The 27,012-nt window shown below is 51.4% G+C and overlaps 1 protein-coding gene across 1 annotated transcript; it reads left to right on the top strand.

Annotated features, from left to right (window-relative positions):
- Nucleotides 1-10,521: 10,521 nt before the first annotated feature.
- APCDD1L (APC down-regulated 1 like) lies at nt 10,522-20,040 on the top strand. Its single transcript, XM_045886282.2, has 4 exons — nt 10,522-10,567; nt 10,916-11,054; nt 13,913-14,465; nt 19,178-20,040. Exons 1-4 carry the CDS (start codon nt 10,522-10,524, stop codon nt 19,943-19,945), a joined length of 1,506 nt encoding a protein of 501 aa, XP_045742238.1. The 3' UTR covers nt 19,946-20,040.
- Nucleotides 20,041-27,012: the final 6,972 nt, after the last annotated feature.

The following is a 27,012-nucleotide window of genomic DNA, read 5'->3' as shown; positions in this document are numbered from 1 at the left end:
GATTGCCCTGGCTCGGAATATCAGACCCTGAGCCGTCGTAGAAGCATCTTTGCCACCAGAGGAGGGGGGAGGGGGGGGGCAGGCACACAGCAGATGCTCAATAAATGGCGAGCAAGGACCAGGGTCTGCGTGGGGGTGGAAGGAAGCCAGAATGTACAGGTAGCGGACCTGGTCTGGAGTTTGGGCCTTTCCACCCACTGACCTGGATGTGACACTCTCAGACTCTCCTTTCCCTGTGCCTCTGTTTTCCCATCTGTGAGATGGGGCGATGACGGTTCCCACCCCCAAAGGCTTGTTAGCACGACCGAGCGGAGAAGTAAATGCGGGCTTTGCAGACTCTAGAGCTTTACAGAAATGTGGGCTCATTCCCGGGACGGTCACAGGACACGGATGACAAATCGGCGGTGGCCGTCCCCAGCGCACCTACTGCATCCCCGCCGTGAGCCATGTGTACCTCCCCGGCGTGAGACTGCCCTGGCCCGGGGGTCGCAGGGGAAGGCAAGAATTACAAGCCTGTTTATTTAACATTTAGGAACCAACGCATTTTCCTGGACCTCGTCTGCAACACTTAAGCCAATATTTGCGTCTTTGGGATTCTATTTGTATGGTAATTTAAAAATAGGGTTCGGCCTCACAGCAGGCCTTTCTCCTGAAACTCTGAAAGCACATTAATTTTCTAGACGGTAAAATAATGCCATAATTAAATATTACCATTTCTCTTAAAATAAAATCTGGTAACTCCTAACAAAATGGGTTTTTCGAAACATGTTGTAGGTTTTCCCACAAAATTGCTCTCTAGGGAAATTCGTTATTTTCAATGTATGGAAGAGACCACGAACTTAATCTCAACACAATGTAAGAAAAATTGATTTGTGAAATTACAATAATTTTCCTGCATTTTAACATCTCCGCGCTTCCTGTCGCCGCTGACCCAAAGGCCTCCCCTCCCCCATCTGTGTCTTTAGGGAAAGGCTCAAGGAGCCAGGATGTTTTGTTTCATTGTTTATGAAGCTTCCTAGATGCTCCTTCTTGTGGTTCCCATTGGAGTCTTTGTTCCGCGCTGCAAACTTCTTTGAAACGAGGCAAGGCTAGGTGACCCCATTACCCGTGTCCTTCAGTCTCCAAATACGTTCTCGGTGGGAGTAGAAACGATGCCCCGTGGGAGAAAGCATGGGGCCCGGAGCTGGGCTTCCATGGGCTCGCTCTTCACCGACGTCAGGTCAGGGCGGACGAGGGAGCCTCGGTGGCCCCGGGCTGGAGGCCGACCCTGGAGGAGGCGGTGCCCGGTCTCACACGGGGCGCCCAACCGCCCCAACCAAAGCTCAAGAGGGCCCCCTTGTGGAGACTCCCGTGAACAGCCCGGCAAGTGGTGTACTTCCCCCAAGGCCCGGGTTGCTCCCCGTGACCCCCGACATCTCCGGGCAGTTCTCAGGCCCAAAGACGCTCAACAGAAACCACCAACCTCCGTCCTCCTCTCTTCAAGACCTAACGTTTCCGTGGGACAAGAACGTTCTTGGCCCCTCCGGGGAAGAGCTGGTGGAGAACCAGCTCCCAAGGCCCCATGAAGAGCTAAGCTCCTCAAGGGACGGCCCGAAGATCCCTTTTCCTTTGCTTTTTTCCAGTCTTCACCGCGATGACACACACGTCTTCTTTCTTATTGAATGTGTCAAAACCTTGTGATTATCTTACCAAATTCCTGTTCTGTAGAACAATGAAAGCTTCAGTCTTCTGCCAAGAGGGCGAACAAGGGAGACTTCTAGACACACGTTCTATCGAACAAATACTGACTTGGAACTACACCCTTATTACAGACACCAGGATGATCGGCCTGGGCACATGCAGAAGCCCCCAGGAAGCCCACGCTCCATCCTTCCGAGCCCCCCGCCCCATGCCCCTCACCCCCTCCTCAAAGCACGGGTCAGAACGGCTGATCTCATTGGACAGCACTGACTGGATTTGGCATAAATTATGAACATTGAGGGGCCAACGTGCAGATCTGGGAACACAGGCGCTAGAGTCGAGCTGACGAGGCCTTGTCTCCAAGACACCAGAACATCTGGGTGAAAAGGCAAAAACTTCCATCAATCACCCTAATGCCTTGGCTATTTGGAAACAGCTGGGCTTTGGCTGGGCTTTCCCAGTTTTCATCTGGGTGGAAGCCCCAGCCAGAACGAGGAGTAATTAGCATTACCATGGGGCTGAGGGAGAGTTTTGAGGTGAACCGTTTGTGTACTGGAACATTCCTAAACAAACACACAAAAAACACTGGCTGATGAGCCAGGCCTGGTGGGGCAGACTCGTCGTCTCCCAAAGCCCCCGCTCCGTTCCTTTCCCATCCCAGGAGCTGTACATTTCCTTTTCCCTCCGCAGGAAATGCTCAACACTGTGGGGGGATGTCTGCGTGACCAGCCGCTCTCCATTACGAAATGTTTTCAATTTTGGAAACACAAACATAAAGCAACCACCTCCTCCAGGTAGCACCAAGTGAGGCCCACCTTTTTCACCTACCCCGTCCGTGGTCCGGCCCGACCTGGGACTTTTCGTGGAGAACTGGGTAAACAGGGACAAACCAAGCTCTGCCCTTCACTAGCCTTTCAACACACTGACATCTGACTCTGATGCCCTCTTCCTTCCCGCCGGCTGGGAATCTGCTTCTCCAGGCACCCAGTCCCTCCAGAATTCCTCGGGGCGACTTCCCACCCTCCGAGCTCAGCCAGCAAAGGAGGGCATGCTTCAAAGTCCAGGACGCTGCAGGGAATGGACAGCAGAGTGTACTTTTTCTAGCGCGCACCATCTCTGAGGTTTCCAACAACGCAAAGCCCATCTCTCCCCCCGCCCCCACCGCTCGGCCTTGAACACAAAGGCCTCGGATTAGATGGATGATGAGTTTCAATTATGGCCAAATGAGGGACATATGAGGGATCTGAAGACCAGCCATCCACACCAGAGGGGCAGTTTGGCTCCTTAGGATTCAGAGTTTGTCTTCATATTTCTGCGATTTGCTGGTACTGTCATAGCATGACAATCTGTAACCTTCTCGGGGGAGTTTAAATGGAAACTCTGCGTGCCTTTCGTGCAACGACTTCATTGGAAAGCACATCTTTTGCTGTAGCAACACAGTGACGGCTGCCATTTCCACAGCCGGTTTCCGAAGCTTGTTGGCCAAGCAACCGGCGAGTACCATTGCCCGCCAGCACGTCTCAATTCGTAAAAGGCGGCCACCTCTAATCAAGGGAGATTCTTTCTTGGGGCGGGGATTTTTATTTAAAATGTGCATAAGCTTCCAAGTCCAAACATTCTAGGTGAATTACCTCAAGCTGAGGATTTTGAAATAAACCAGAGGATTTCAGACTTTTTTTTTTTTAAGCAAGAGAACACTTTTTTTTTTCAAAGCAGATCTTAATCAGCATCCCACTAGATAAACCAGGGGGCTACTTGGGCTAAAGCCGGGGGTGGGGGCTAGAGCTCCACTCACTGGGTCTCCCCCCAAAGCTGCCAGTGGTCTTCAGAAACCAGCTTGAAAACCTCCAATACAACAAAATGTGACACCTACACTCCATGCTTGAGCCAGAGCTAGGCTGTCCAGGATGGCGGCCACCGGCCACATGGGACTCCCGAGCCCCTGAAACGCAGCCAGTCTAAACTGAGTTGTGTTAAGACTGTAAATACACACGTGATTTCCAAGCCTTTTATGAAAAAAAAAAAAAAAGCATATAAATAGTTTTCATATTTACTACATATTAAAACATAATATTTGGGGCTGAGTAAAATATCATTAACATTAATTTCACCTGTTACTTTCTAGCTGTTTTAATGTGGCTACTAGAAAATGTAAAATCACATGCATGGCTCACATTTGTGACTCCCATTCTGTTTCTATTGAACAGCACCATGAGCTAGGTGGAGCCTTCCCTGGGGTGTGCAACCACATCAGGGTCCTGGTTTGGCTGGGATGGGTTCCTACACAAAGGCTTTCAAACAAAGCACCTGGCATCAGGTTCTGTTGCTGGATCCAGCCTGTCCTCAAAGCTCTCAGCAGGATTTGATGCTCACACTTAAATCTCCACCTACTTCTCTTTCCTCTCTACTTGCATGGATCATCCAAGATCCCCAGCCTGCTGGGAACTCCCTTACCTACTATCCTTTCACCCTTAGCCAGATTGTTAGTGATACCAAGAACTATAAGCCTTCTCTTTCTCTGTTTCAATTCAAGCCTAACTTGAATAGCCACATATGTAATGGAGATCACTAGCTGATTTTTAGGAGGGGAAACCCCAAAGGGTGGGAGAAGTGTCAACAAGGAGCTCATGTGCATCAGTCTTATGGTTCACAAGTCATTTATTCATTCATTCAACTACAGGAGCAATTATAGCTAGCATTTATTGACCACTTACTATGAACAGGCATTGTTCTAAGTGCTTTGGTGGCTTGACAACAAATATGAATTGAGCATCCATCAGGCATCGTGCTACATGCTGAAGAATTAGCAGTAAGCAAGAGAGGTAAAGACCTGTCCTCATGAGCAGGCAGACTAGTGGGGAACACAGTAAGAGACAGGAAGGAAGAAAGGAGGAAAGGGAAAGAAAGAAAAAAAGAAAAGAAAAGAAAGAAAGAAATGGAGAGAGAGGAAAGGGAAGGAAGGAAGGAGAGAGAGACAGAAGAGAAAGAAAGAGAAAGAAAGAAAGAAAGAAAGAAAGAAAGAAAGAAAGAAAGAAAGAAAGAGAAAGAAGGAAGAAGGAAGGAAGAAAGAAGAAGGAAGGAGAGAGAGACAGAAGAGAAAAGAAAGGAAAGAAAGAAGAAGAAGGAAGAAAGAAAAAGGAAGGAAGGAAGGAAGGAAGGAAGGAAGGAAGGAAGGAAGGAAAAACTGAGGAACCTAGAGGAACACCCCAGCAGCAGTGAGCACACCTAGCACCCAGATCTTGGTTTCTAAACACCATCCTCCAGAAAAAAGGAACCAGGCCTCCTTGAAGAAATGTTGATTCCAGGGCAAAGGCAGGGAAAGTACAAAATGAGCCTGGAAGATCTTCCAGCACCAGAAAATGAGGATGTGCTCACAAAAATGACAAGGTCATGTAGAAAGATACACAAGAGCTAAGTTGAAGGATCTCCTCAGGACCAAATCAGGGACAATTCAGCAACAAAATGAATAGATGATAGCAATGGATTGTAACCTATAAAATAAACATATCTGGGTTCATACTAATACAAATAACAATTAAATAAAGAGATAAATGGGAGAAGAGACCATGCTTCCTTACAGCACAGTTCCAATCAGTAAATTCAGAAGGGATGATGGAACTAGGGAATGCCCATTTGGAAAACATTGCAGTAATAACTGTTGTAGGCAAGAATCATCAATGGTCATCAATAGATGCCAAAATTAGTGGGGGGAAAGTATAATGAAAAACAAGCCATTTACATTATCTAAGTCTATAAGATAAGATAATTATTAATTACAAAGAAAAAAGTAGTAATTTAAAAGTGGAGAAACCTGGCAGTCACCTCCTGAAGCAAGTAATCAAAGTGAACATCACCAGTATTGGGACAAAGGGACACCATGTACTGAGAGTCACACAACATCACCTCTATGGCATTCTTACCAGAACTCCATAAGCTGAATTAAATCATGAAGAAACCTCAGACAAGCCCAAATTGAGGAACACACTACAAAATACCAGCCAGTACTCTTCAAAAGGTGTCAAGGTTGTGAAAGACAAAGACCAAGGAAGTTCTTAAAGGAGATGAGAGACGTGGAAAATAAATGTGATGTGTGATCCTGAATTGGATCCTACACCAAAAAGGGACACTGATGGGGCAGTCGGTGAAACCTGCCTAAGGTTTGTAGATTAGTTAGTAACACTGTATGGATGTCAATGTCCTGGTTTTGATCAAGTACTATGTCTGTGGGTGACAGTAGCATTTGGGGAACTAGATGAAGGGTATGCTAGAACTTTCTATTGCTTTTGCAACATATTTGTAAGTCTGAAATCATTTCAAATGGAAAAGCCAAAAAATAAAAGTGAACAAAAGAAAGCAGGTAATTAATTGTCCGCTGCAATGAGTGCTACACAGAACAAAAAGGGAGCAGAAAATAGCAGAAGGGGGTGTTCGGCATCAACCTGCCTGGAGTTGCCATTTATCCTTAGACCTCAGTACAGAGGGAGAACTCAGCACAAAGCAGAGGGAAGAGAGCTCTGGCTAAGGAACAGCGTGTGCAACGGCCCTGAGGCAGGAAAGTTTCCTCCTTGTTCTTCCCTAGGAGCACCCCATAGAGAAATATGGTGGGATGTGGCGGATGACGACGCTGGAAAGACAGAAAAGAAGTCCATGTGTAGGTGGAGGCAGAAACTGGAGCGATGCATCTACAAGCCAAAGAATGGCTGGAGCCACCAGAAGCCGGAAGACGCCGGAAGGCTCCTCCCCTGTGGCCTCAGGAGAGCACGGCCCTGCCCACACCTTGACTGCAGACTTCTGGCCTGCCGGCTCGGATAGAATGAAGTTGCGTTGTTTAGGTCACCCCGTCTGTGGTCTTTTCAAACAGCTGCTCTAGGACACACAGCCACTGTCCTTCTGCATTGTTGAGGTGCAGTGATGGGTTAACCTCACGCCTGCCCCCCTTCATTCTGTGCACCTCCCTCGGGCTATCCATGAGTCACTTATGCATTTACTTATTAAAGGTTATTCACTTAAAGCATTCCTTAATATTTTCAAATCAAGCACAGATCAGCCCCCCTTTTAAAATGCAGTCTCGACCTCGGCAATGCGGACCACACAGCACCAGTTTGCTACATTAACCATGGCTGCTTTTAACACCCTCTAAAATCAGTGCCTAAGCACCGGGATAAGTGCTTGCCACCGCACCCGAATCACCTGGCACCCCTCCCGGGGCCGCAGTACAAGCCAGTTAGGATAGGAAAGATGACTGCTTTTCTGTTACTCTTTGCCTCCAAAAGAAAGATCTCCGAAGACCTGATGCTTCTCTGGCTACAAACCCCAGGTCTTTTCTCCACCTCCTCCCCTTTTCATTCAGGCCCATTCTTGTCGTGATCTTTGAAGAAAACACTCATTGTGGAGCTGGGTGTGAACCTTTCTGAGCCTACATTTTCATCTCTAAAATGAGGATCACCATGTCCACCGCACAGAGGTGCTCTGAAGGCTAGATAAGAGGAGGGCACCTATTTTTAATGCCATTTCTAGGAAATACCCAGAATAGGCAAATCCATGGAGACAGAAAGCAGATTAGTGGTTGCCGGGCTTTGAGAGGAGAGAATGGAGAGTGACCACTGATGCGTACAGGGCCTCCTTTTGGGGTGATAAGAATATTCTGGAACCAGACAGTGGTAATGGCTGCACAGCATGAGGAATGGTCTAAATGCTGCTGAATTTTACTTGTACGCTTTACAACAGATAAAATGATGAGTTGTATGTTAGGTGCATTTCACCAAAATTTTATTTTTTAATTGGGTAAGAAGCATCTGCCTGGGGAAGTGACTCCACCTCTCTGAACCTGTTTCCTCGTCTGCAGAATGGGGGCATGGACAAAACCTATGCACTGGGTGGTTATGCAGATCACCCCAGCTGGTCCACAGATATGACGGGCACGTGGGATGCACGGACAGGCTGCTCCCTCTGGGATTGCTAGAAGGACTCGCCACCAAAATGCAGACGATCTCAGCCAAGTGCCTATGCTCGGCAGAGTAAAGCAAGCATCCTTCCCCCTTAAGATCCCAGGCAGGCTCCATACGGTGTAGGCCTGTGTAGGCTGTTTCTGGCATTCTGACTCACGGTAACATGTAAAGGTTGGAGCAGATCATATTTTAAACCCCAGAAGCTTGGTCTGAGCAATTGGGCACTCTGGATGTAATTCTGCAGGTAATTTGAACGATGCTATCTAATTTCAAATGTCCCTGCTCTTATGAGTGCAAAAGCAGCATAATTTTTAATTAGTGGGTAAACAGTAAATAATGGATGGCGGTAAGTGGACACTGCTGTTAATTAAAAATCCATGGTTGATAAAAATCAATTTGGCCCATGCATTGAACTCAGTCTAACAGGTTCCTGTGAAAAGTTGTGCAATTGGCCCACAGCACCATCTGCTTTCAGATGTTCCTTTAGCTAAGACTTTTCAGGGGGGGGCGGGGGGGGCAGGAAGAGGGGAGAGAAAGAAAAAAATCAAAAAGCTACCTCAAAAGCTACAACAGAACAACTTGCCCGGATTCATTTGTAACTGGTTGATTTAATTTTTGCAACCTTTACATCGAAGCTCTGCAAACGGCCAAGAGGCGATGGTAGGCTCTGCTCTGGTATTTCCACAAAGAAGGTCTCCAGTTGTGTTTTGTGTTTGGTGTGTGTCTTGTTCTGAATACAGAGAGACTTCGTGTAGTCTCCTGACTTCATTAAATCATCAAAAAACAAGACAAACTAAAACACACTCAGCAGGAACATGCTGTCCGAGGATTCACAACCAAATGTAACATCTAGGCACCATCTCTTCTCGGTGCCTTCAGCGAGTACGGGGGGAAAAGGCCTGTTTTCTTTTCAACAGAAAACATTTCCTCAAGAAACAGAGCTTCGTGGAGACAATGTCAATATAATTTTCAGGGCCCGTTTGCTATTTTGCTCTGAGACACAAGCTCAATTTTCAAGTGACACTGACCCCTTTGGTCCTTTGCTTCCCTCTGCTTCTCCAAATCAACACGTCCAGGTAGGTTTCCTTGACTCTGGTAATGTTCACATTAACCTGCAGAACTGAATCCAGGGGACCCTGTGTCTCCCGACGAGGGTGCTTGCTGGAGCACGAGAAGTTTCCAGATGCTGACTCGGAGGTGTGCCCTGGCTCAGGATCCCTGATAGGGCCATGCTAGCCATTTGGCCCAATTTCAGTGCCCGCCCACACGCCATAACATCCTGCTTCTGGTCCTCCAGAAATGAGATGTGCCCAAGTTACTACAGAACTACCCATAAGCTTCTTTTTCCAGACTCCCCTTGCTGTGCACCACCCTGAAGGGTAGCACTGAGAGCCCTCGGGCGGCCCGAGTGGCCACGTGTCCGTGTGGGGCCAGGTCAGCCCCAGCTGGCTGGGAGGGGGTTTTCATTTCTCCTATTTGGCTGGTTAAAACCAGGTGGGACACACCAGGAATATAGCAAGGACCCAGTGCCGGCATTTTCACATGCTTGCTCATTCATTCATTCCTTCATTCATTCAGCAAATTCATCCCCCCAAGTCTTGAAAACAGCACCTACCCCTTGCTGTGATGGAAGGAGGCCAACGGTGGAAACATCGGGCCAGTCTGACCACCTGGGCTTTGTCCTTTGTCACATCTGGGCAGCACGTGCCTGCCTGCGAGCAAAGCCCAGCTCACCCAGCCTGTCTCTCTGGCCCTGAGAGGAAGCTAATGCTCACGCCTGTCTCCGAGGGTTGTCGCAAAGATCATCAGGCAGCCACTAAAACCCGTGGGACACGGTTAACAGAAACCATGCCTGCCATCATGGCTGTGGTAGGCTGCACCTGAGCTTTTTCTGCGGGTCTCAGAGACCCCAAGAGTCTCCACATGAGACCCCAGGCCTCCAGGAAGTGAGGGATCTACCTGCCTCATTTTCCTGAGATGCTGCTGGGGTGCGGCACGTTTGGGGGCCACACGCCCCATTAGACAGCTGCCAAGGGACAGTGTGGGGACCTCAGGCTTCCCCAGGCCTTCTCCAGTGGCACCAGGAAGGTGTGGTGTGCAGTGGAGAAGGGGGCAGAGTGTGCCTTTCATTTGCTTCTCCACGCGGCCCACAAGCCTTCCTGGGCCCCTGCCCCTGCCCCTCAGGGCCTGTGTCCCCAGGCCAGCCCCCGAACACTTGGCCCATAGGCTTGGTGGGAGGAAGTGCCTTTGGAAAGCCTGCTGCAGGGGCCAGCCAGCGGGTCAAGGCCAGCCGCCCCTGAACACAGCCCGTTGCTGTAATATTCGGACCTTGCTCGCCGCCAAGCTTCCCACACATCCCGCCATCTGGGTTATGTCAAGCCCAAGCCTCTGAGTGGAAATGACAGTTTCTGGGGAAATCGCTGCCCTTTAGCAGCTGAAGACCCTGGTGCTCTCGCCTTGGGATAGCAAGTAGAAGAGATTGAGCACAGTCCCAAGGCCAAGCCTGGCTTGTCTCCATAAGATGAGCACATGTGGGGGTCACTCAGGAGGGCCTGAGGCCCCTGCTGCTCGCAGCCATCCTCCGCGAGCCTCCGATTCCTCCCCCGCCCCACCGTCAGCTGTGTGCATCAGCCTCAGTACCCACCACACATTTCCTGGGCACCACTATGTGGCGGGTGATGGCCTGGGGCCCGTGGTGTGCAGACAGACAGCACGCGGGCCTGGTACCAAGGAGGGACCATTACGTGAGTGGCCTCCAGAAGCAGGTAGCAGTTCTGGCCTGTTCCATAGGGCAGAAGTCAAGGAGGACCTGGGCTCTTCGGTGCATGGCGGGGGCGGGGGGGGGGACTGCCCCAGCACCTCATTCTGAGTCTAGAGGGCCCCTTGTCCTGGAATGCAGTCCTTCAGCCACCACGTGAGGCAGTGCCTGGCCACGGCAGGTGAGTCTTCGGAAGGTCTGACCCTCTGGGAGTCTGGCGTGGCCCAGTAATTCTTGGAGGCTTTCTAGCTCAGGAGCCCATGGCCACTCCCTCCAGGAGGCTGGTATTCCATGGGGGTCATGTCTGAGATCCAGGAGATGATGAGTCCAGATGCTGATCGAGGCACCCTGACTTGGGTGTGGCTAAGGTAGAGCTGGGCGCCCCAGGGAGGGGCCAAGGTGGAGGTAGAGGCAGACTCTGGCTGGCTCCCTGACCCTGCCGTGGCCCAGGATGGGCTGGGAGGGCAGGCCCGGCGGGCAGTTTCTGGAGTGCGTCAGGATCACTCACTCATGTCTGTCTGCTTTGCAGCCCGCACTGCAGAGGCGACTGGGACTGCCGGGGGTAGCCGCGTACACTGGGAACCCCGCTGCCAACAGCCCCTGCCCAACAGAGCGCCCATCGCTGCACTGCTGCCCCCACGCCTCGATGGGCCCTGGGTCTCCACCAGGTAAGACCCTGATCACAGGCCCCCGGGCAGGGAGACTTCACCCTCTCCGAGCCTCAGCGTCCACACGGCACAATTCATCCAGTTGTCCAGGAGGCCCGCTACCTGCCCAACACGTGGCTTTGCCGCCCCCCCTCCACAGCCTGGCAGGCAGGACATGCCCCAGCCGCACGCGGCCATGGATGAAATCCGTGTGTGCAACATGCTGAGCACCCAGGATACAATACTTACTGAGTGCCCACCAGGCATGGGCGAACCACTGTGGGGACAGGAACCAGACATGCGAACACAGAAGTAAGTGTTGTAAATTGAGATGGTGCTAAGCTCTGCCATGAAGGACACAGAACCAAGGATGTGATAGTCAGTGACTGGGGTGGGGGCTTCTCAGAGGTGGTAACATTCAGTTGAGAGCTGAAAGAAGAGTCAGCCAGGGGAAGAGCTCCTCTGGAGAGACTGGTGCAAAGGTCCTGAGGCAGGACGTGGCAGGCCAAAGAGGACCCAGGTGTCTTGCTTGTCCATCGAATTCTCTTCCTAACCAGACAGGCTTGCCTGACACTTCAGAGGTCCTGTTTGCTGCTCTGCGGTAATGGGCTTTGTGCTCTAACCCTCATCCATGGGGCATAAAATCTACAAGAGCTGTCTGAGTCCTCCCTCCTGGGTGAGGGAGAAGGGAGGCAGTGGCCTCCTCCACACCTAGTACATCCTTTCCTCCCCCGCCATCCCCTTGGGGCCAGTCCTGTTCTGGGGTCAGGGACTGGCCTCTCCACGTCCTCCGTGCACCTCCTGGGGTCAGGGAGAAACTCAACTGCCAAACATCTTTTCGCACTCTGGGTGGAGGGAGGGGACATGAGCTCTGTAAAGCCACTTTGGATGCGTTCCCAGGCTCTGCCCCCACCCTGACTGCACAGTCCAGGTAAGATCCAGGTGCCACTGGTGTGGGTCACCCCAAGACAGAACTGGGCTGTGGGGAAGGTCAGAACTGGGTGCAGTCTGCTTCTGCCCTGAGACAACAGCATTCCAGGACAGTTCTTCTAGAAACTTCTAGAACTTTCTTCCTAGAAAGTTCCTCTTCATGCTCTCCAGACAGGATTTGCTGCTTCCTGGAGGCAATGCAGGGAACGATCCAGAGTCTGGGAACCACTGAGGTTGTCCACTGTGGCCTGCTGCGTCCCATTAGCCAAATCTCTCTCCCCCAGCCCTGTCCAAGATGCAGGTGACGACAGGACTTTAGCCCACCCTAAGGTGTATGAGTCACCCCTCTCCGTCTTCAACAACCTCCTGTACTGGCATTTCCTTACCATTTTTCTTTAAACCAGCTTGCTTTTGTTTACCTAAATATATTCATTTATTTTTCCAGCTTTATTGAGGTATAACTGGTATACAGTAAACTGCACGCATTTACAGCGTACTATAATTATTTTTAAAGGAAGCGTAATATCACCCTGGATAGGGAGAGCAGAGCCACCTGCCATAAATAGGAGGTAACTGTAAAAAGAAAGTCAATGAAAACAAAACAACATAATTAAATTCTCGCTAGATTCTTTGCCTGCCTCAGGTCCTGAGTCTGTTTTCTCTGGGAGAAAAGAGAGGTTGGCGTTAAAGACACGTTAGCTCCAACAGAGACTTTCTCCTTAACATAATCAGAAAGATTGAAAGAAAAGAAAAGGGAACTGTTTTCGTGCTGGGTAAGAACACGTTTCCTCTGCTCCATCAGCCTTGCTATGAAAACTACTGAGAAGGTAACAGAAACGGTGGTGCGTGTTCACAGGGGCGAGTGAAGTGGGCCCCACCTGCTCTATTTCCCCCTGGAACTCACCCAACATCCACCCCGTCTGTACCCTCGATGCAGTCTCAGAGGCTCCCCTGCCCCCAATCCAGGCTGCGGCCGTGGGTCTAGGAGTCATTCAGGTTCCCTTTGTGCTCAACCCCAGGCTGTGCTTTCTCCACCACCAGCAGAAGCCATCCTGGGGGCCAGGTCCAGCCCACCATCTGTTTTTTTTAAATAAAGTCTTATTGGCACACAATCATGCCCCACCCCACCGCATTTACTTATTGTCTCTGGCTGCTTTAGCTCTAGAGACCACCCGGCCCACCAAAACAAAAATACTTATTATCTGACCCTTTACAGAAAAAGTTTGGTGACCCCTGGCTTAGATCAACAAGCTGTCACAGGCACGAATGAAACTTGGTCAGGGAAGTCAACCTAGTGAAGGGGAGACTGGTTGTAACTGCCCATCAACCATGATTCCCTCAGTGAGGCCCTGGGGAGGGTCCGCTGGGTGCCAGGCTCTGGGCCAGGTGCCAGGGATCCATGGGGGAGAGAACGGGGAGGCCACTGCCTCCTCGAGCTCATGGCATGGAGCTCCCCAAATGGTGCAAAGGAGCCTCTGTTTCCTAAGCACCTCCTGGACACTGTGCCTCGCGCTTCCGGGAAACCCTGACTGTGGGTCTGATGTCCCCGTGTCACAGAGGAAGGAGCTGGGCAGTATCCACAGCTGCTGAGGGACAGGAATGGGATCTGAACCCAGGTCCTCTGCTACACAGTCTGTGTATTTCCTGGGCCAATAGGTACTCACAGGTATGAGGACCTGCGCCACGAGGGAGGATGTTGGCTGAAGAAGCAATTAGGATCGCAGGAAGTAGAAGAAGGCTTTTGTGGAGGCCACGAAGCAAGTGGATGGCCCTTGGCCTCAAGGGTGGGGCTGAAACCACTCAGGGAAACTGAGGCTGTAGGGGCCGAGGTCTAAAATAGAGGCTATGGGAGCAGGAGCCCAGGACAGAGGGAGAGGGGCTCACTGTGCAGGTTCTCCCTGCTCTGCCCAACCCCCATCTTTCTCTCTCTCTCTGTCTCTCTCTGACAGCTGTGAGGTGCGCCCAGGACCCGAGTTCCTCACCCGCTCCTACACCTTCTACCCCAACCGCCTCTTCCGAGCCTACCAGTTCTACTACAGGGACCCCTTCTGCCGGGAGCCTGCCCACTCCCTGCTCATCAAGGGCAAGGTCCGCCTGCGCCGGGCCTCCTGGGTCACCCGAGGTGCCACTGAGGCCGACTACCACCTGCACAAGGTGGGCATCGTCTTTCACAGCCGCCATGCCCTGCTCGATGTCACCAGGAGCCTCAACCAGACCTGGGCAGGCCGGGACTGTGCCCAGCGGCTGCCCCCAGCCCGGGCCTGGTTGCCCGGGGCACTGTATGAGCTGCTGAGCGCCCGGGCCAGGCGGGACTGCACAGAAGCCCTGGGCTTCACCATGCATGAGCTCAGCCTGGTCCGCATGCAGCGCCACCTGCAGCTGCAGCCCCAGGCGGGGCCCCGGCTAGTGGAGGAGCTATACCTGGGGGACATCCACACCGACCAAGTGGAGAGGCGGCATTACCGGCCCACGGGCTACCAGCGCCCGCTGCAGAGTGCCCTGGTGAGTCTGGGGCCCTGGGAGGGCGAGCTCTGAGCCCCAGCCCAGTAGGCCCTCTATGGTCTGGTCCCTGCCTAGGACCCTCTCTGCATCCCCAGGCTGGCCTGCTTACCTCAGGACATTTGCACATGCTGTTCCCTCTGCTTGAGACATCTTTTCTCAGGTCTTTACAGGGCTGGCTTTTTCCAAAGGAACCACTGCTCAGCTTGTCTGTGTCTGATCCTCCTGACATCCTTCTTGTGGGCCCCACAGGGTTCCTCCCTTCTGCCCCTGCTAGGCACCTGGGCATGGGCAGGTCTCTCTCAGTTCTCAGATCTCTCAGATTGTTCCCTCCAATCCCCACTCTGCACATTTTCCAGCACTCAGCTTCCCTGGGCTGCATGGTTCGTTTGTTAGTTGCTACCTTCTCCCCTAGAAGAAGACTCTCTGCAAGGGCGGGGCCCCGTTCTCTCCTGGGTTCCCACTCACGGCCCAGGGTCTGGCAGAGTCGGGGCAAATAAATGTTAGTGAATGAACAAGGGAGAGGTCAGCCCTCCTCCAGGGCTCTGCTGGACGGCCACAGAGCCTATGGAAGTTTCCCCCAAAAGCTCCGTGTGGCCCTCTCTATTGTCTGGAGCCAGAGATGTTGAGTGTACCCCTTCACACGAATGCTGGGGAGAGCAGCACTCCTCAGACTCTGCTCTCAAGATGCCATCACCTGGGCATCTTCTGAGAATGCAGGGGCAGGTCCTGTGGGTCTGGGGTGGGACCTGGGACTCTGCATTTCCAACAGGCTCCCAGATGACCCATGGACTGCCCTCGGGGCAGGAGGCTGCCCTATAAAGGGAGATTTACTTCCTCCACCCCAACTCCAATGTGAATTTCACTTGAGGTGCTTAACCTCGATTTTAAATTAAGCGGTCACAAACACACCGCCCCCCACTCGGGGGAGATCTGGTAGCCCTTCCCTGCCTGATGAGCACACAGGCAGAAAGATCTGCGATTCATTTGTGTGATGTACTCTTGGCAAGTAGTGCAGCGCCTGGCCCACACGGCGGAGAGGCTTGGGACTTCTCCGGGGCGGCTGGTGAAGCCTCGGGACCACCCCCCACCCCCAGAAAAATGTCTGTAGGAGCATAAAATAAAACACATAGAATTTAAACAGAAACCAATTCAATTAAAACTGCTTACCCAAGTCTTAAAGCATTAATTTGTGACCCAGGAACACTAGGACTATGAAGCCTTTATTCTCCCTAATTGAGTGCAAACATGTTCCCAGTATCTGTAACACTGTTACTAGGAGACAGGCAACAAAGTCAGAGGTTCCAGAAGTTACAGAGGTTTGTTGCCTACACTGGCAATTACAAGAAAAGTTAACTTTTATCAGTTAGGGTTTATTGAAACTGAAGTCAAGGTAGGATGCCATGTGAAGAATGTCTCGACTAAGTACCCAAGGAATATTCTTCAAAAGTGAGAACGAACAGACTGGATGCATGAGTTCAGGAGCCCATCAAGTGAGCCCTTCGGCGACCCTCACGTCATCAGCATGTACTGAGTGCCTACTGGGTACTCAGCATTCACTAAACCAGATGGGCAACTTCTCACATCTGGGAGCAGCTGCTCGTTAGGACCCCAAAGAAGGGCACTAGGGATGAGCCCCGCTGCCCTCTTCTCCTCTCCCACCCCCTCCTCCCAACCCAGGATCTGGGGAGCAGAGAAGAAGCACAAGAAGTTCTCATAATCAGAAAATCAGCCCGAGTTCTTTTCATGACCTCAAAATCATTCCCTTTTTGGCAGGCAATGTTCTAGGCTGGTCTGACGTTAATCCTACTTAGGAGAAGTCACCGGCAGCGGGGTGATTACCGGCGCCCACCACCTCATTAGGAGGGCAAACTGCTCTGAACACAGAAAGGACGGACCCCTGGGGTGCCGCGGATAACAATTTTCATGTCTCCCCAGGGCTCTGGGGCCGCAGACCCCTGCCCTCCTGCTGCCTGACCAGCCAGCGCGGCCAAAGCAACCTGCCCCGTGATCGAGAAGCAGAGCGGGAATGTGTGCATAGATGAACAGTGCCAGATGCACAGACATTAAATTAAATATCTGCTCAGCAACTGCCCCCTCCCCGGGAAAAAAAAAAAGAAAGAGACAGAATTTCAAAGAAGAAAATGCTGCAGATAAACCCCCAAGTAACGAATTAGTCGTTACCTTATGTTCTCTGGGGTCCAAGCCTTGCCCATGACCCAAACCAGATGGTAAACACGAACATTTTTAGAAGTTAATTTAAAACCAATTTGATCCCCAAATTCATTGCCTGGATGTAGAATCCTAATCAATCAGCCAACACTCGACCAAAATCATCTAAGCCTGGTGTCACCTCTGGGGGTTAATTAGAAACTGTTATGTGCTGTTTGAGAAATAACTTTATGTAACAGGTTTGAACCAGTAAGAGTTTGGCTCCTGCACAAGTGTGAATTCTGCTGGCTGGGGCCTTGTTTATTAACCCGTGCATCTCCAGACCTCTGTAGAATGATGCCAGAAAGGGTTTTCATCTTCCATCCCCTTCGAACACATTGGAGGAAGAGATGCCTGTTCTCTCTCATCTCTCACCTGAAAGGCTCACTAGCTCTCAATTTGTTTCTGTTACGCAGAAATGCACTTGCCCCGAATTACCAACCAGTATCTCAAATGTCCTGCCTGCAGAAGATCTCTCTTGTGCGGGGGGGGGGGGGGGGGTGGAGTCGGGGAGGACAGCCCTGGTGTTATTTTGATGTAATACGTTCTGCTCTACCAATAGGCATCAGTACGACACCAGTCGGAATGTGCGTTAAAATGCCTAAATTACACTCTTATCAGCCAGCCTTCCAATTACCGGCACTCCAGCTAACTACCCAGCCTGCTCATTTCTTCCCATCACACTCCTGAAGCCATTTACTAGCATTTCAAAGTGCCTTCGAGGCCTCTGTCCTCGCGTCAAAAATCCCCCCAAACCAAAAATAATATAATCTTCCGTATTATGGAAATCAAGTCAAGTTTAGGTTCATCACAGACACAAATAACAAGAGCTGAAAATGTGGCAATCTGAAAAAGAAAAAAGCCAAACTGTTTCTTAATCATCCAATAGTTTCTTTCTAGACAAAAACTCCCGAAAGCCACTTGTTTGGCATAAAACTCACCCAACAGCAATCTGTGGGAATCTTTTGTTTTTTGCAGGAAAAAAAAAAAATGGAACTGATTTCCCAGCCAGCCTCTCCAAATACCCTTCTTTTCCCTTGCCCGTCCTGCCTGCACCCCCGGCCTGAGGTTTCCTTCTGAAATGGCCCACATCAACCTTGCTTTGACAAGTGATTGTTCCCAGGACATTTACCTTTCAGAGTGATGCTCTGGACTAAATTCTGGGCAACAGCTCCCTTTCAAAACACAACACAAAACAAAACAAACACAAAAAAACCCCAAAAAACAAAAAACCCACACCAAGATGTCTCTATCTGGTTCCTGTTTGGCCTCCGCTGAGCTTTTTCCCTCCAAAATGCAGACTGACTTCTCCCACACACTGTGGTTTGGCCCCTGTGCCCCGTTGATGTGTTTTACTGAGAGCCCAGCTCTGTGCCTCTGGAAAGCAGGGCCAACTGTAATAAGGCCAACGAGAGAGCAAAGCCAATGCACAGCCTGGGACAACTGAGGGCCGAGGCCGTAGCGGACCACTGGAGGGTGGCTGGTTTCCCCTCTTATAAATAACCCTACAATGAACATCTTTGTGCTACATCTCTTTCCCACCATCTCCTCAGCGCAGGCTCTAAGTGGTGGGGTTCCACGGGCAGGAGTATTTTAATGGGCCTCCGTCCCTGTCAACACATGCACGTTCTAAGGCAGTGAGGGAACGAGGCTCACCCTCCCTTGCAGAGGTTCTTGAAGCTACAAGAGCCTCTCTTCTCCACCCCAAGGTGGGGATGGCACCGTTGTGAGGACAGTGAAGCTTTCAGTATGGTAGGGATGGGGAAGAGGCTCCAGATGGCACGTTCTAGCCCGTCTCTACCACTTCCAGGCTGGAGACCGTGGCAGGCCGCCAGGCTCACTGAGGTCCAGCATCTTCTGCCAGGACATGTAACACTGGCCGGAGCAGGGCTGAGCACAACGCCCGGCGCTTAGGAGGCTCCTAAACGTGAGGGCTGGAGGGCGGGGGGAGTCCCAGTGGGCCAGCGGAAGGGCAATAAACTGGAATGGTCAAATCCCAGGACCAAGCAGGACGGGTGTAGGGAAGGCCCCTTCCAAACCCCAGGGCATCTCTCCTACATCCATCCAACCATTCACTCCATCAATGTGTGGCTGCCGTGCCAGGCACCGTGCCAGGCCCTGGGGATGGATGGAGTAGCTACCGGGGCCTCCCGGCTTCAGGAGCCTACCATCCAGCGACGGGGAGGCGGGGAGAGAAGAGGACGTAGGAAGTGGCAGGTCTATGATCTGGAGAGTTCTCGCTAAGGCCTCGCTGAGCTGAGACTCAGACTAGAAGGAGCCTGCCAGGCCACATGTGGGGGGATTTCCAGGTAGAGGGACAGCAGGTGCAGAGGCCCAGAAGAGGGAGGAGCTTACTGAGATCCGACAAGAGCAAAGTGGCCGTTGGGGCGGGAGGCAGGGAGTGACCCACGGGCGGGACCCCGCATAGCCCCATTCCCGGCCGCACCCTGACTCCTCCTCCCCCTCGGACAATCTCTGTTCTGTTTCTGTTTGTCCTCTGCCAGCACCATGCCCGCCCCTGCCCAGCGTGCAGCCTCATTGCTCGCTCCGACGAGCACCACCCGCCCGTGCTGCCCCCCCAGGTGGCCCTGCCCCTGCGCCTGGGTGGCCGGTGGGTCAGCCCCGGGTGCGAGGTGCGCCCCGCCGTGCTGTTCCTCACCAGGCTCTTCACCTTCTACGGGCACAACCGCTCCTGGGAAGGATATTACCACCACTTCTCAGACCCCGCCTGCCGCCAGCCCACCTTCACGGTCTATGCAGCCGGCCGCTACACCAGGGGCACGCCCTCTAGCAAGGTCCTCGGCGGCACCGAATTGGTGTTTCAGGTCACGCAGGCCCGAGTGACTCCCATGGACCAGGTCACCACAGCCATGCTCAACTTCTCCGAACCCAGCAGCTGCGGGGGCCCGGGGGCCTGGTCCCTGGGAACCGAGCGGGACGTCACAGCCACCAATGGGTGCCTGCCACTGGGCATCAGGCTCCCCCACGTGGAGTACGAGCTTTTCAAGATGGAGCTAGACCCCCTCGGGCAAAGCCTGCTCTTCATTGGACAAAGGCCCACGGACGGGTCAAGTCCCGACACCCCGGAGAAGCGTCCCACATCCTACCAAGCACCCCTGGTGCTCTGTGGCGGAGCGGCTGAGGGAGTCTCTGGGCCCCCGCTGCACAAGCCTCCGCGGAAGCCCCTCAGTGGTGGGGGGCCATGTCCTCCAGCGGCCCCTCTCCCCGTGCTGCCCCTAGCTCTAGGGCTGGCCTTCCTCAAGCGGTTATGAAATTGGTCTCTGAGCTCTAGGCCGCCCCTCGGGGACCCTCGCCCGGGGGCCTCCCTCTGGGCACAGACTGGAGGTTTGTGAGGCATCTGCGAGAAGGGCCCCTTCTTCCCTCTGCTCTGCTGTGGATCGTTCCTCGGCCCTGCTGACATCCGCCAGCCTGGGTCCCAGGGGCTCAGTGCCCAAGTCCGACAGCACCCACCAGGCCTGCACCACGGCCAGCAGTCCAACCTGAGTGTTGACCGTGAACCTGGGCGCGGCAATGTCAAGGGCTGCACGGCTCTAAATGCTCGCTCCTGGTTTTCCTGGGCAGTGGCCCCTTCTCCCGCCCCGTCCTTGGCGTTTTGTGGCGTGGGAGCGAGGTTCTGCACGGGGATGCCGCCGCCGCCACTCTGCCAAGCCTGTGGAGTGTTGTTTAAAGATTATTAATTTGCATTTAGCAATAAAACTCAAACCAGGGCCATGAATTAAAGATGCTGCTTGGGGCCTTCGGTACTTGGCAGCTTTCTGGAGGAGGTCTCGTCTCTTCGGGGGCAGCTCAGCTTTCTTGAGTTTTCACTGCTGGCATTTGTCTGCACTTGCCGGTGCATCTGCGAGTCAGGCCTCGAGCTGTCAACACCGCACGCGGACGAATCCGGCCCTCCCAGGCCAGGATGCGAAGGAAGCCGCTCCGCCAGAGCCCACAAGAGCGCCCCGCTCGCCCACACCCGGCTGGCTGCTGGGGGCAGGTCTGTGGAGGAGCACTGCATTTCCAGCCTTTGGAAAGTAATTAGTACTAATGATAGCAGTGACACTAAGATGCTCTGTAATTAGCCCTGTGCAGGCGTCCTCTGTTTTCAAGATTCTCTGCACTCAACTGACAAGGAGGGAGAGAGACCTCCGAATGTGTCTTTGGGGCCGTCCTAGGGAGAGGTCGGGGTCACCAGGCTACACGGCAACATCTCGAGGGGGAGGTGGCCTGCTCGCCCGGATGCTAATGTGCCGATGTCCTCCCCTGCTCAGAGGGGGCTGTCATCTGGTGGGGACAGGCTGTGCCTCTGCAGGGACCCTGCCCGTGTTCCCGAGGCCTCGTCTGTACACTGCGAAATTGACTGGCATCCTGGTGGGCTCAAGGGTTTCCAGGACTCTGTGCCTATGATTCGTCCCGTCCTTCCTCCGCCCGATCCCTATCTCTGGCTCTTATCACTGATCTTGAACCATTGTCTGTAAGGCTAATGAGGCTTTCAGAGGGAAGCCCTTGTCCTCTGTTAGATTGTGTGGGGTTCCATCAGCCCACCGAGATTGTTCTAAGTTATCTACCCATTGTTCTTAAAAAGAAAAAAGACCCACCAAGTTAATATTCTCTGTAGGTCTGAGAGCTATGAGTGTTCCTGGCATATTTACCAAAGTACAAAAAATTAGATTATTTACGGTCTCAGACTGCATCGGGGTGGGGGGTGCGCTGCCTGGTGGGGATGAGGGTGGGTGGCGATAATGTGTCCATGGCTGAGCAAGTCTTGTATCCGAAGCTCGAGGCAACCATGACACCATTTGTCATCAAATTTGAATCTTTTAATAAAATTAAACAGCCTGAAAAATGTTCTTGCTGGTTATTAAAGTCAACCAAGGGGATTACGGTTCTAAAGAAAGGAAGTGAAGTGTCTTCCAGGGAATGTGCGAAAGAGAATAAAACCAGTGGAGGTTAACCCCGGCTCTCTGCGACGCCCCTTCGGTTCAGGCGACTGCCCTGCCCTGTTACAAATTCTCTAGGAGCTTCCAATGCACTCAGAATAAAATCCCCACTCCTGGGTCAGTGACGTCTGCAATGTCCAGCAATGCCTCCCCACACCCGGCCGCACCGCCCTTCCTTCTGGCTCTTGATCGCAACAAACTGGTTCCTACCTCAGGACCTTTGCATGCGTCACTGCTGCTTCTATTCCCCATGATCCTCAGAAGCGTGGCCTTTTCAAGTCTCAGACCAGATGTCACCTGCTTAGGGAGGCCGACCATCAGCAACCCCAAAAGGCAGCCTCCCTTCCCCTTCTGTCCTTCTGTCTATCCCCACCCGTTCCGTCATGCAGTCTCTACCTTGTAGTGCTTACTGCTCACCGTCAGAGATGACCTCATTCGTTCATGTTTATTCTCTGCCTCCTCTACCATAACCGTAAGCTCCGTGGAACAGGGAAGGACTGAGTCAGTCTCCGCCATCTCGTCCAGCGCTGCCTGCACGCACTCAGTAAATACAGTCGAGGAAACCTATGTTTACGATCCCAGCTACTCCTCACACCAAGACCTGTGACGAGGCCACAGGCACATACAGGCACAGCATCCCTTCCAGGGTGGTGGTGGGGGGGGATACAACACGGGAGGTGAGGGGTGTGACTCTGCTCGTGAGGATGCTCACGGCTCAGAGAGGAGAACGGGCTTTGCCCAAGGTCACCAGCAGCTGGGCCCCAGACCCCGAGAGCTGAGCATCTGGCTTGCGGTGTCCTTCCGGGATTCCAGTGCCCTCCTAAGGGTGGGATTCCTTGACTGTGTTTGGGGAAAGCAAGTCAGAGCTCCTTTGTGGGGCCCCGCATGAGCCACTTCTAATTAAAGGCTCCCCTGACTGGACCGAGGTGCCCTCCCTCCCAGGGCCTCTTGGTTCTGGAGCAGTGGATGCTGACAGAAAGAACCATGGCTGGAGAAAGGACAACAAGCCCTTCTCTCCTGAGCTGAAATAAGAAGGCGTCATCTGGGGGCCTGGGGGGCCAAGGGGGCTGGGTGAGAAGCCCACAGACACCAGCCTTCTGGCCCCTTTCTCTGCTCCTTGTAGAACCCTCCACATAAAACCCAAGATAGCTTTAATCAACAGAGGGGAAAGTAAAACCCATAGTTCTAGTTCAAAACAAAACAAAACAAAATTAATGTTCTCCATTCTATGTTCAGTCACGTTTAAAAGGGAAGGAAAAAAAAACCCCGTGCAGTTTATAATTCCATAGTGCAAGCTCCCAGGAGAGTAAATGAGGCTTTTTTTTTTTTTTTAATAAAAAGTTTAAATTGTATACAGCTCTCAGAGGCCCATTAACTAACAGATGCTGGTTATCAAAAGAAGCTATTTCTTTGCTTTTTCTAAGCGAATGTGTTTAATCTCCCAGCGGTGCTACCGGCCTGAGAAAGAGCAGCTCACAGTGACGCGGGCTCTGCCCACTCAGGCCGGTCTCATGGGGCCTCGGTGACTCAGGCGTGAGGGAGGCTGGAGGGGACAGGGTGGGAACAGCAGCTCCTGACGCAGAGGAGCGGGGGAAGCGCATCAGGGCCATCAGTGGGGCCCTGGGAGGGGTGGGGGGGGCCGTTTCTGCTCCCTGGGGGTGAGCTTGGCCCTAAGTGTCTAGAAGCCGGTCCTCCTCACACACACCCCACTAGATGGATGTGACGACCGAGGACTGACCTGCCCCCCCCCCCATCAGGGTCTTCTCTTCGCCCCTCCCTCTGCCTGGAATGCTCCAGCACCTTAGCTTTCACCAATCACAATTAAGGACCCTGTGCTTCATTTCCCTATTGTGGGCCTCTCTCCTCCAGGAGTCCCCTGACGGCTCACTCTTGTCTGTCTTGTCCCCCACCACGCCCCCAGCGTGTGGGAAGCGCCTGACACATAGTAGGAGCTCAGTAAACACTGGTTGAATGAGTAAACCCCCTGAGTACTGATTTGGAGGCTCCAAACTCAAGCAGCCAGAGGACAGCCACATACTCTAAATCCGGCTTGGAATTTTGGTGTTGCTTTATTATTATTATTATTATTATTATTTTAATAAAATGGGCAGAGCAGAGCCCAGAACTGTGAACTTGAGGAAATCTGTTTTCTCCTACCCAGGATCTTCCTAGGAAGGGCATTGGGGGCCAGCTCTGTCCCAGAACAAGGGGCCACACAGCCTGACTTGGGCAGGATCCCCTGAGAGACCCCCTCAGGTTTCACACGTACAGAGGTCACGGAGATGGGGAGACCCTCAGCATCATCCAGGCACCTAAGACTCTCCATCCTTAGCTGTGGAGCCCCCGGCTTCAGTTTCCTCCCCAGGAAAACGAGCTGAAACACCTGGAAAGACCATGCCTGCCTGGTAAGAGATTCAAGAAGCAGCAATGTCGTGTTCGAAGAGGAATGGCTTTAAACAAAAATCTCAGTGAGGATGGGTCTTCTCCCAGTGATGTATTTACTTCCTAAGGGTTATTAATAACCTACTACTCTTGCTCCTACATTTGGTACTTTTTTAATCCCTCAGGAGAAAAATAATTAGCAAAAAACCTTATTTTTCTTGGTCATCACTGCTGTTAAAATCAACGGTCAGTTTATTAAGAACTACATGTAGGTACTGAGTACCCGACACGGGCCAGGTGGGACACCGGCTTTCACATCTACTTCCTTCTGAAGCCCCCTGTAAATTATGGGAAAGGAACGAAGAGGCACAAGTTCACATGGATACACAGGAAAGGAGAAGAGTCAAGTAGAGATGGCAGCAAACCTCTGGAGTCTGGAGGGCTGATGGGTAACATGTTGAGAGCAGGTGACAGAGAGTGGAGAGAAAGGTGCTGCCTGGCCGGTTTAGGGGTAGGGGTCAGAAGCAAGTCCACTCATGCCCCCAAAGGCTTAGGAAGCAGTGGTCTAAGGAACCCTAGGGGCAGGAGAGCACTGGGGCTGAAAACAGGACTATGTGAAAGTCTTCAAAGGAGTTTTACCCCCAGATCCTCTTCCTAACCCCTGTATGAAACTGGAAATGCAATCGGGATGGTTGGACTTGCAGACCATCCAGGGCAAGGTGCCATGCTTAAAAATATAGGTAGCAAAGAAAACTCTACCCATTAAATGGTTGGGTTGCACAGCCTCCTTCTCCTTGAGAGATAGTGGTCAGGCTTCTGCTACCACGCAGAAGACAGGAAGATTCCAGAGAAATGAACCCACATTAAACCAACTACAGATACTGACAGCGGGAAGTTCCCCCAAGGAGGTGTCTGTGAGGTCCCCACCCATTAGCTTGCATAGAGACCCACCATTCAGCAAATCCCACCTACACAGATGCCGCTCTTTAGTGCTTCACTCCTAAAAACATTAAAGGATGGTCAAGGATCACCAGGCATTTAAGGAAAGCCTCCAAAATGATAGAGACAAAAACCTAGCCCAAAGTGACTAGTAAGAGCCCCATGTTGGGTGTGGAGATTACTTAAAAATAAATAAATAAGCTAAAAGTGACTAGTAAGAAGCAGATAATACACGGGACAGAACAACAAAAAGAACTATACCACCCTTGGTGAAAACAATGTTAATGTTTTAAAGACCATCAACATTTTTCAGTCCCTCTTATTTATAGAATGAGAACCAAAAAAAAAAAAAAAAAAAGGACTAGCATATCCTCAGTGAAAAGAATATATACATCTAGCAAGAGCAGTTTGTTACAAACAATAGTATTTAGAAAGGAAAGAATTCTTGAAAATTATAAATATGATGGCAGACAAATCAAGAGAAAGTTGGAAGTTAAAGCTGAATTTCTCCAAAAATTAAATTAAAAAAAAAAAAAGGATTAGGAGTTAATGGCATTAGACTTCTTAAGGGCAACACTGGAAGCTGGCAATCAGCAAACATTCTAAAATCCTCAACATGATTTCCAACCTTGATTTTTATACCCAGTACTACTATCAACTGAGTGGGAGGGCAGAATGGAACATGTTCAGATATGTAAAGTTCTCAGAAAAGTTAACTCCCATACACTCCTTTCGCAGAAACCAGCTTGAGGATGTACTCCACCGAAGTGAGGAGGTAAAACAAGAAAGAGGAAGCTAGAGAAACAGAAAACAGGAGATCCGCCAGAAGAGGACAAAGGGAGATCCCCAGATGATGGTGAAGGAAGGGCCTCCCTGGGATGAGAGCTGGGCAGCAGGTCTGGAGACCAATCAGTCCAGAGAGTAGCAAAAGAACAGAGAGCTCCAGGAGGGACCTTCCCAAGAAAATACGTAAGAATCACAGGGTACCGAATGTGTGAATGCTCTTTCACTTCTGTCAGAGTCCAGGGCTGAATTAATGAAAGCTATATAAGAAACTAAGCAGGGGAGAGGGCAAGGGTTATGTATAAAAGGGAACTATAATCATGGAACAGATAATACCTTGCTGCAAACGATATTTAAGTCTTCAACAAGCAAAAGGATACTGACATAGCCAAAATTTGTGACATAACACTATGAGAGGGAGGGAAAGGAGACTGTGCTTCAGACAGGGGTGGAGAGAGAAAGGTGACTGGAGCCAAATCCTCACCTTCCTTAGAAGGAAATCAATAGATAAGATCTAGAAGTGAGGGCGCCTGGGTGGCTCAGTTGGTTAAGCGACTGCCTTCGGCTCAGGTCATGATCCTGGAGTCCCGGGATCAAGTCCTGCATCGGGCTCCCTGCTCGGCAGGGAATCTGCTTCTCCCTCTGACCCTCCTCCCTCTCATGCTCTCTGTCTCTCATTCTCTCTGTCTCAAATAAATAAATAAAATCTTTAAAAAAAAAAAAAGATCTAGAAGTGAAAACTCAAGAAAAAGTAATATAGCCACATGACTGAGAAATAGACATGTTACTACCAGAAGGCAGAAAGCGCTAACACGGCTGCCTCTAGGAAGTGGAGGTACAGGGCCAGGAGGGTCTGCTGGTTTTCATTATGAGCCTGTTAGAACTACTTTGCATTTTATCCAATGCACATGAAATGCTTTGGTAAAAGGTAAAATTAAAAATGCTGCAAAACACACGACACATGAAAAGATGCTCAACATCACTCATCACCAGGAAAATGCAAATCAAAATCACAAAGAGATACCACCTCACTCACGACTACCAGAATGGCTAAAATCACCAACACACAAGAAACAACAGGTGTTGGTGAGGATGTGGAGAAAGGGGAACCCTCGTGCACTGTTGGTGGGAATGCAAACTGGTGCAGCTAGTGTGGAAAACAGTATGGAGGTTCCTAAAAAAGTTAAAAATAGAATTACCATATGACCCAGCAATTGCACTACTAGGTATTTACCCAAAGAATACAAAAACATTAATCCAAAGGGACACATGCATCCTGATGTTTATAGCAGCAT

This window comes from Mirounga angustirostris, unplaced genomic scaffold, assembly GCF_029215605.1.
Source record: "Mirounga angustirostris isolate CCGP_5_RB_7025 unplaced genomic scaffold, mMirAng1.0.hap1 SCAF_10, whole genome shotgun sequence".
In the NCBI taxonomy this organism is placed as follows: domain Eukaryota; kingdom Metazoa; phylum Chordata; class Mammalia; order Carnivora; family Phocidae; genus Mirounga; species Mirounga angustirostris.
The sequence above is the reverse complement of the archived record's forward strand: the minus strand, read 5'-3'. Positions and strand labels throughout refer to the sequence as shown.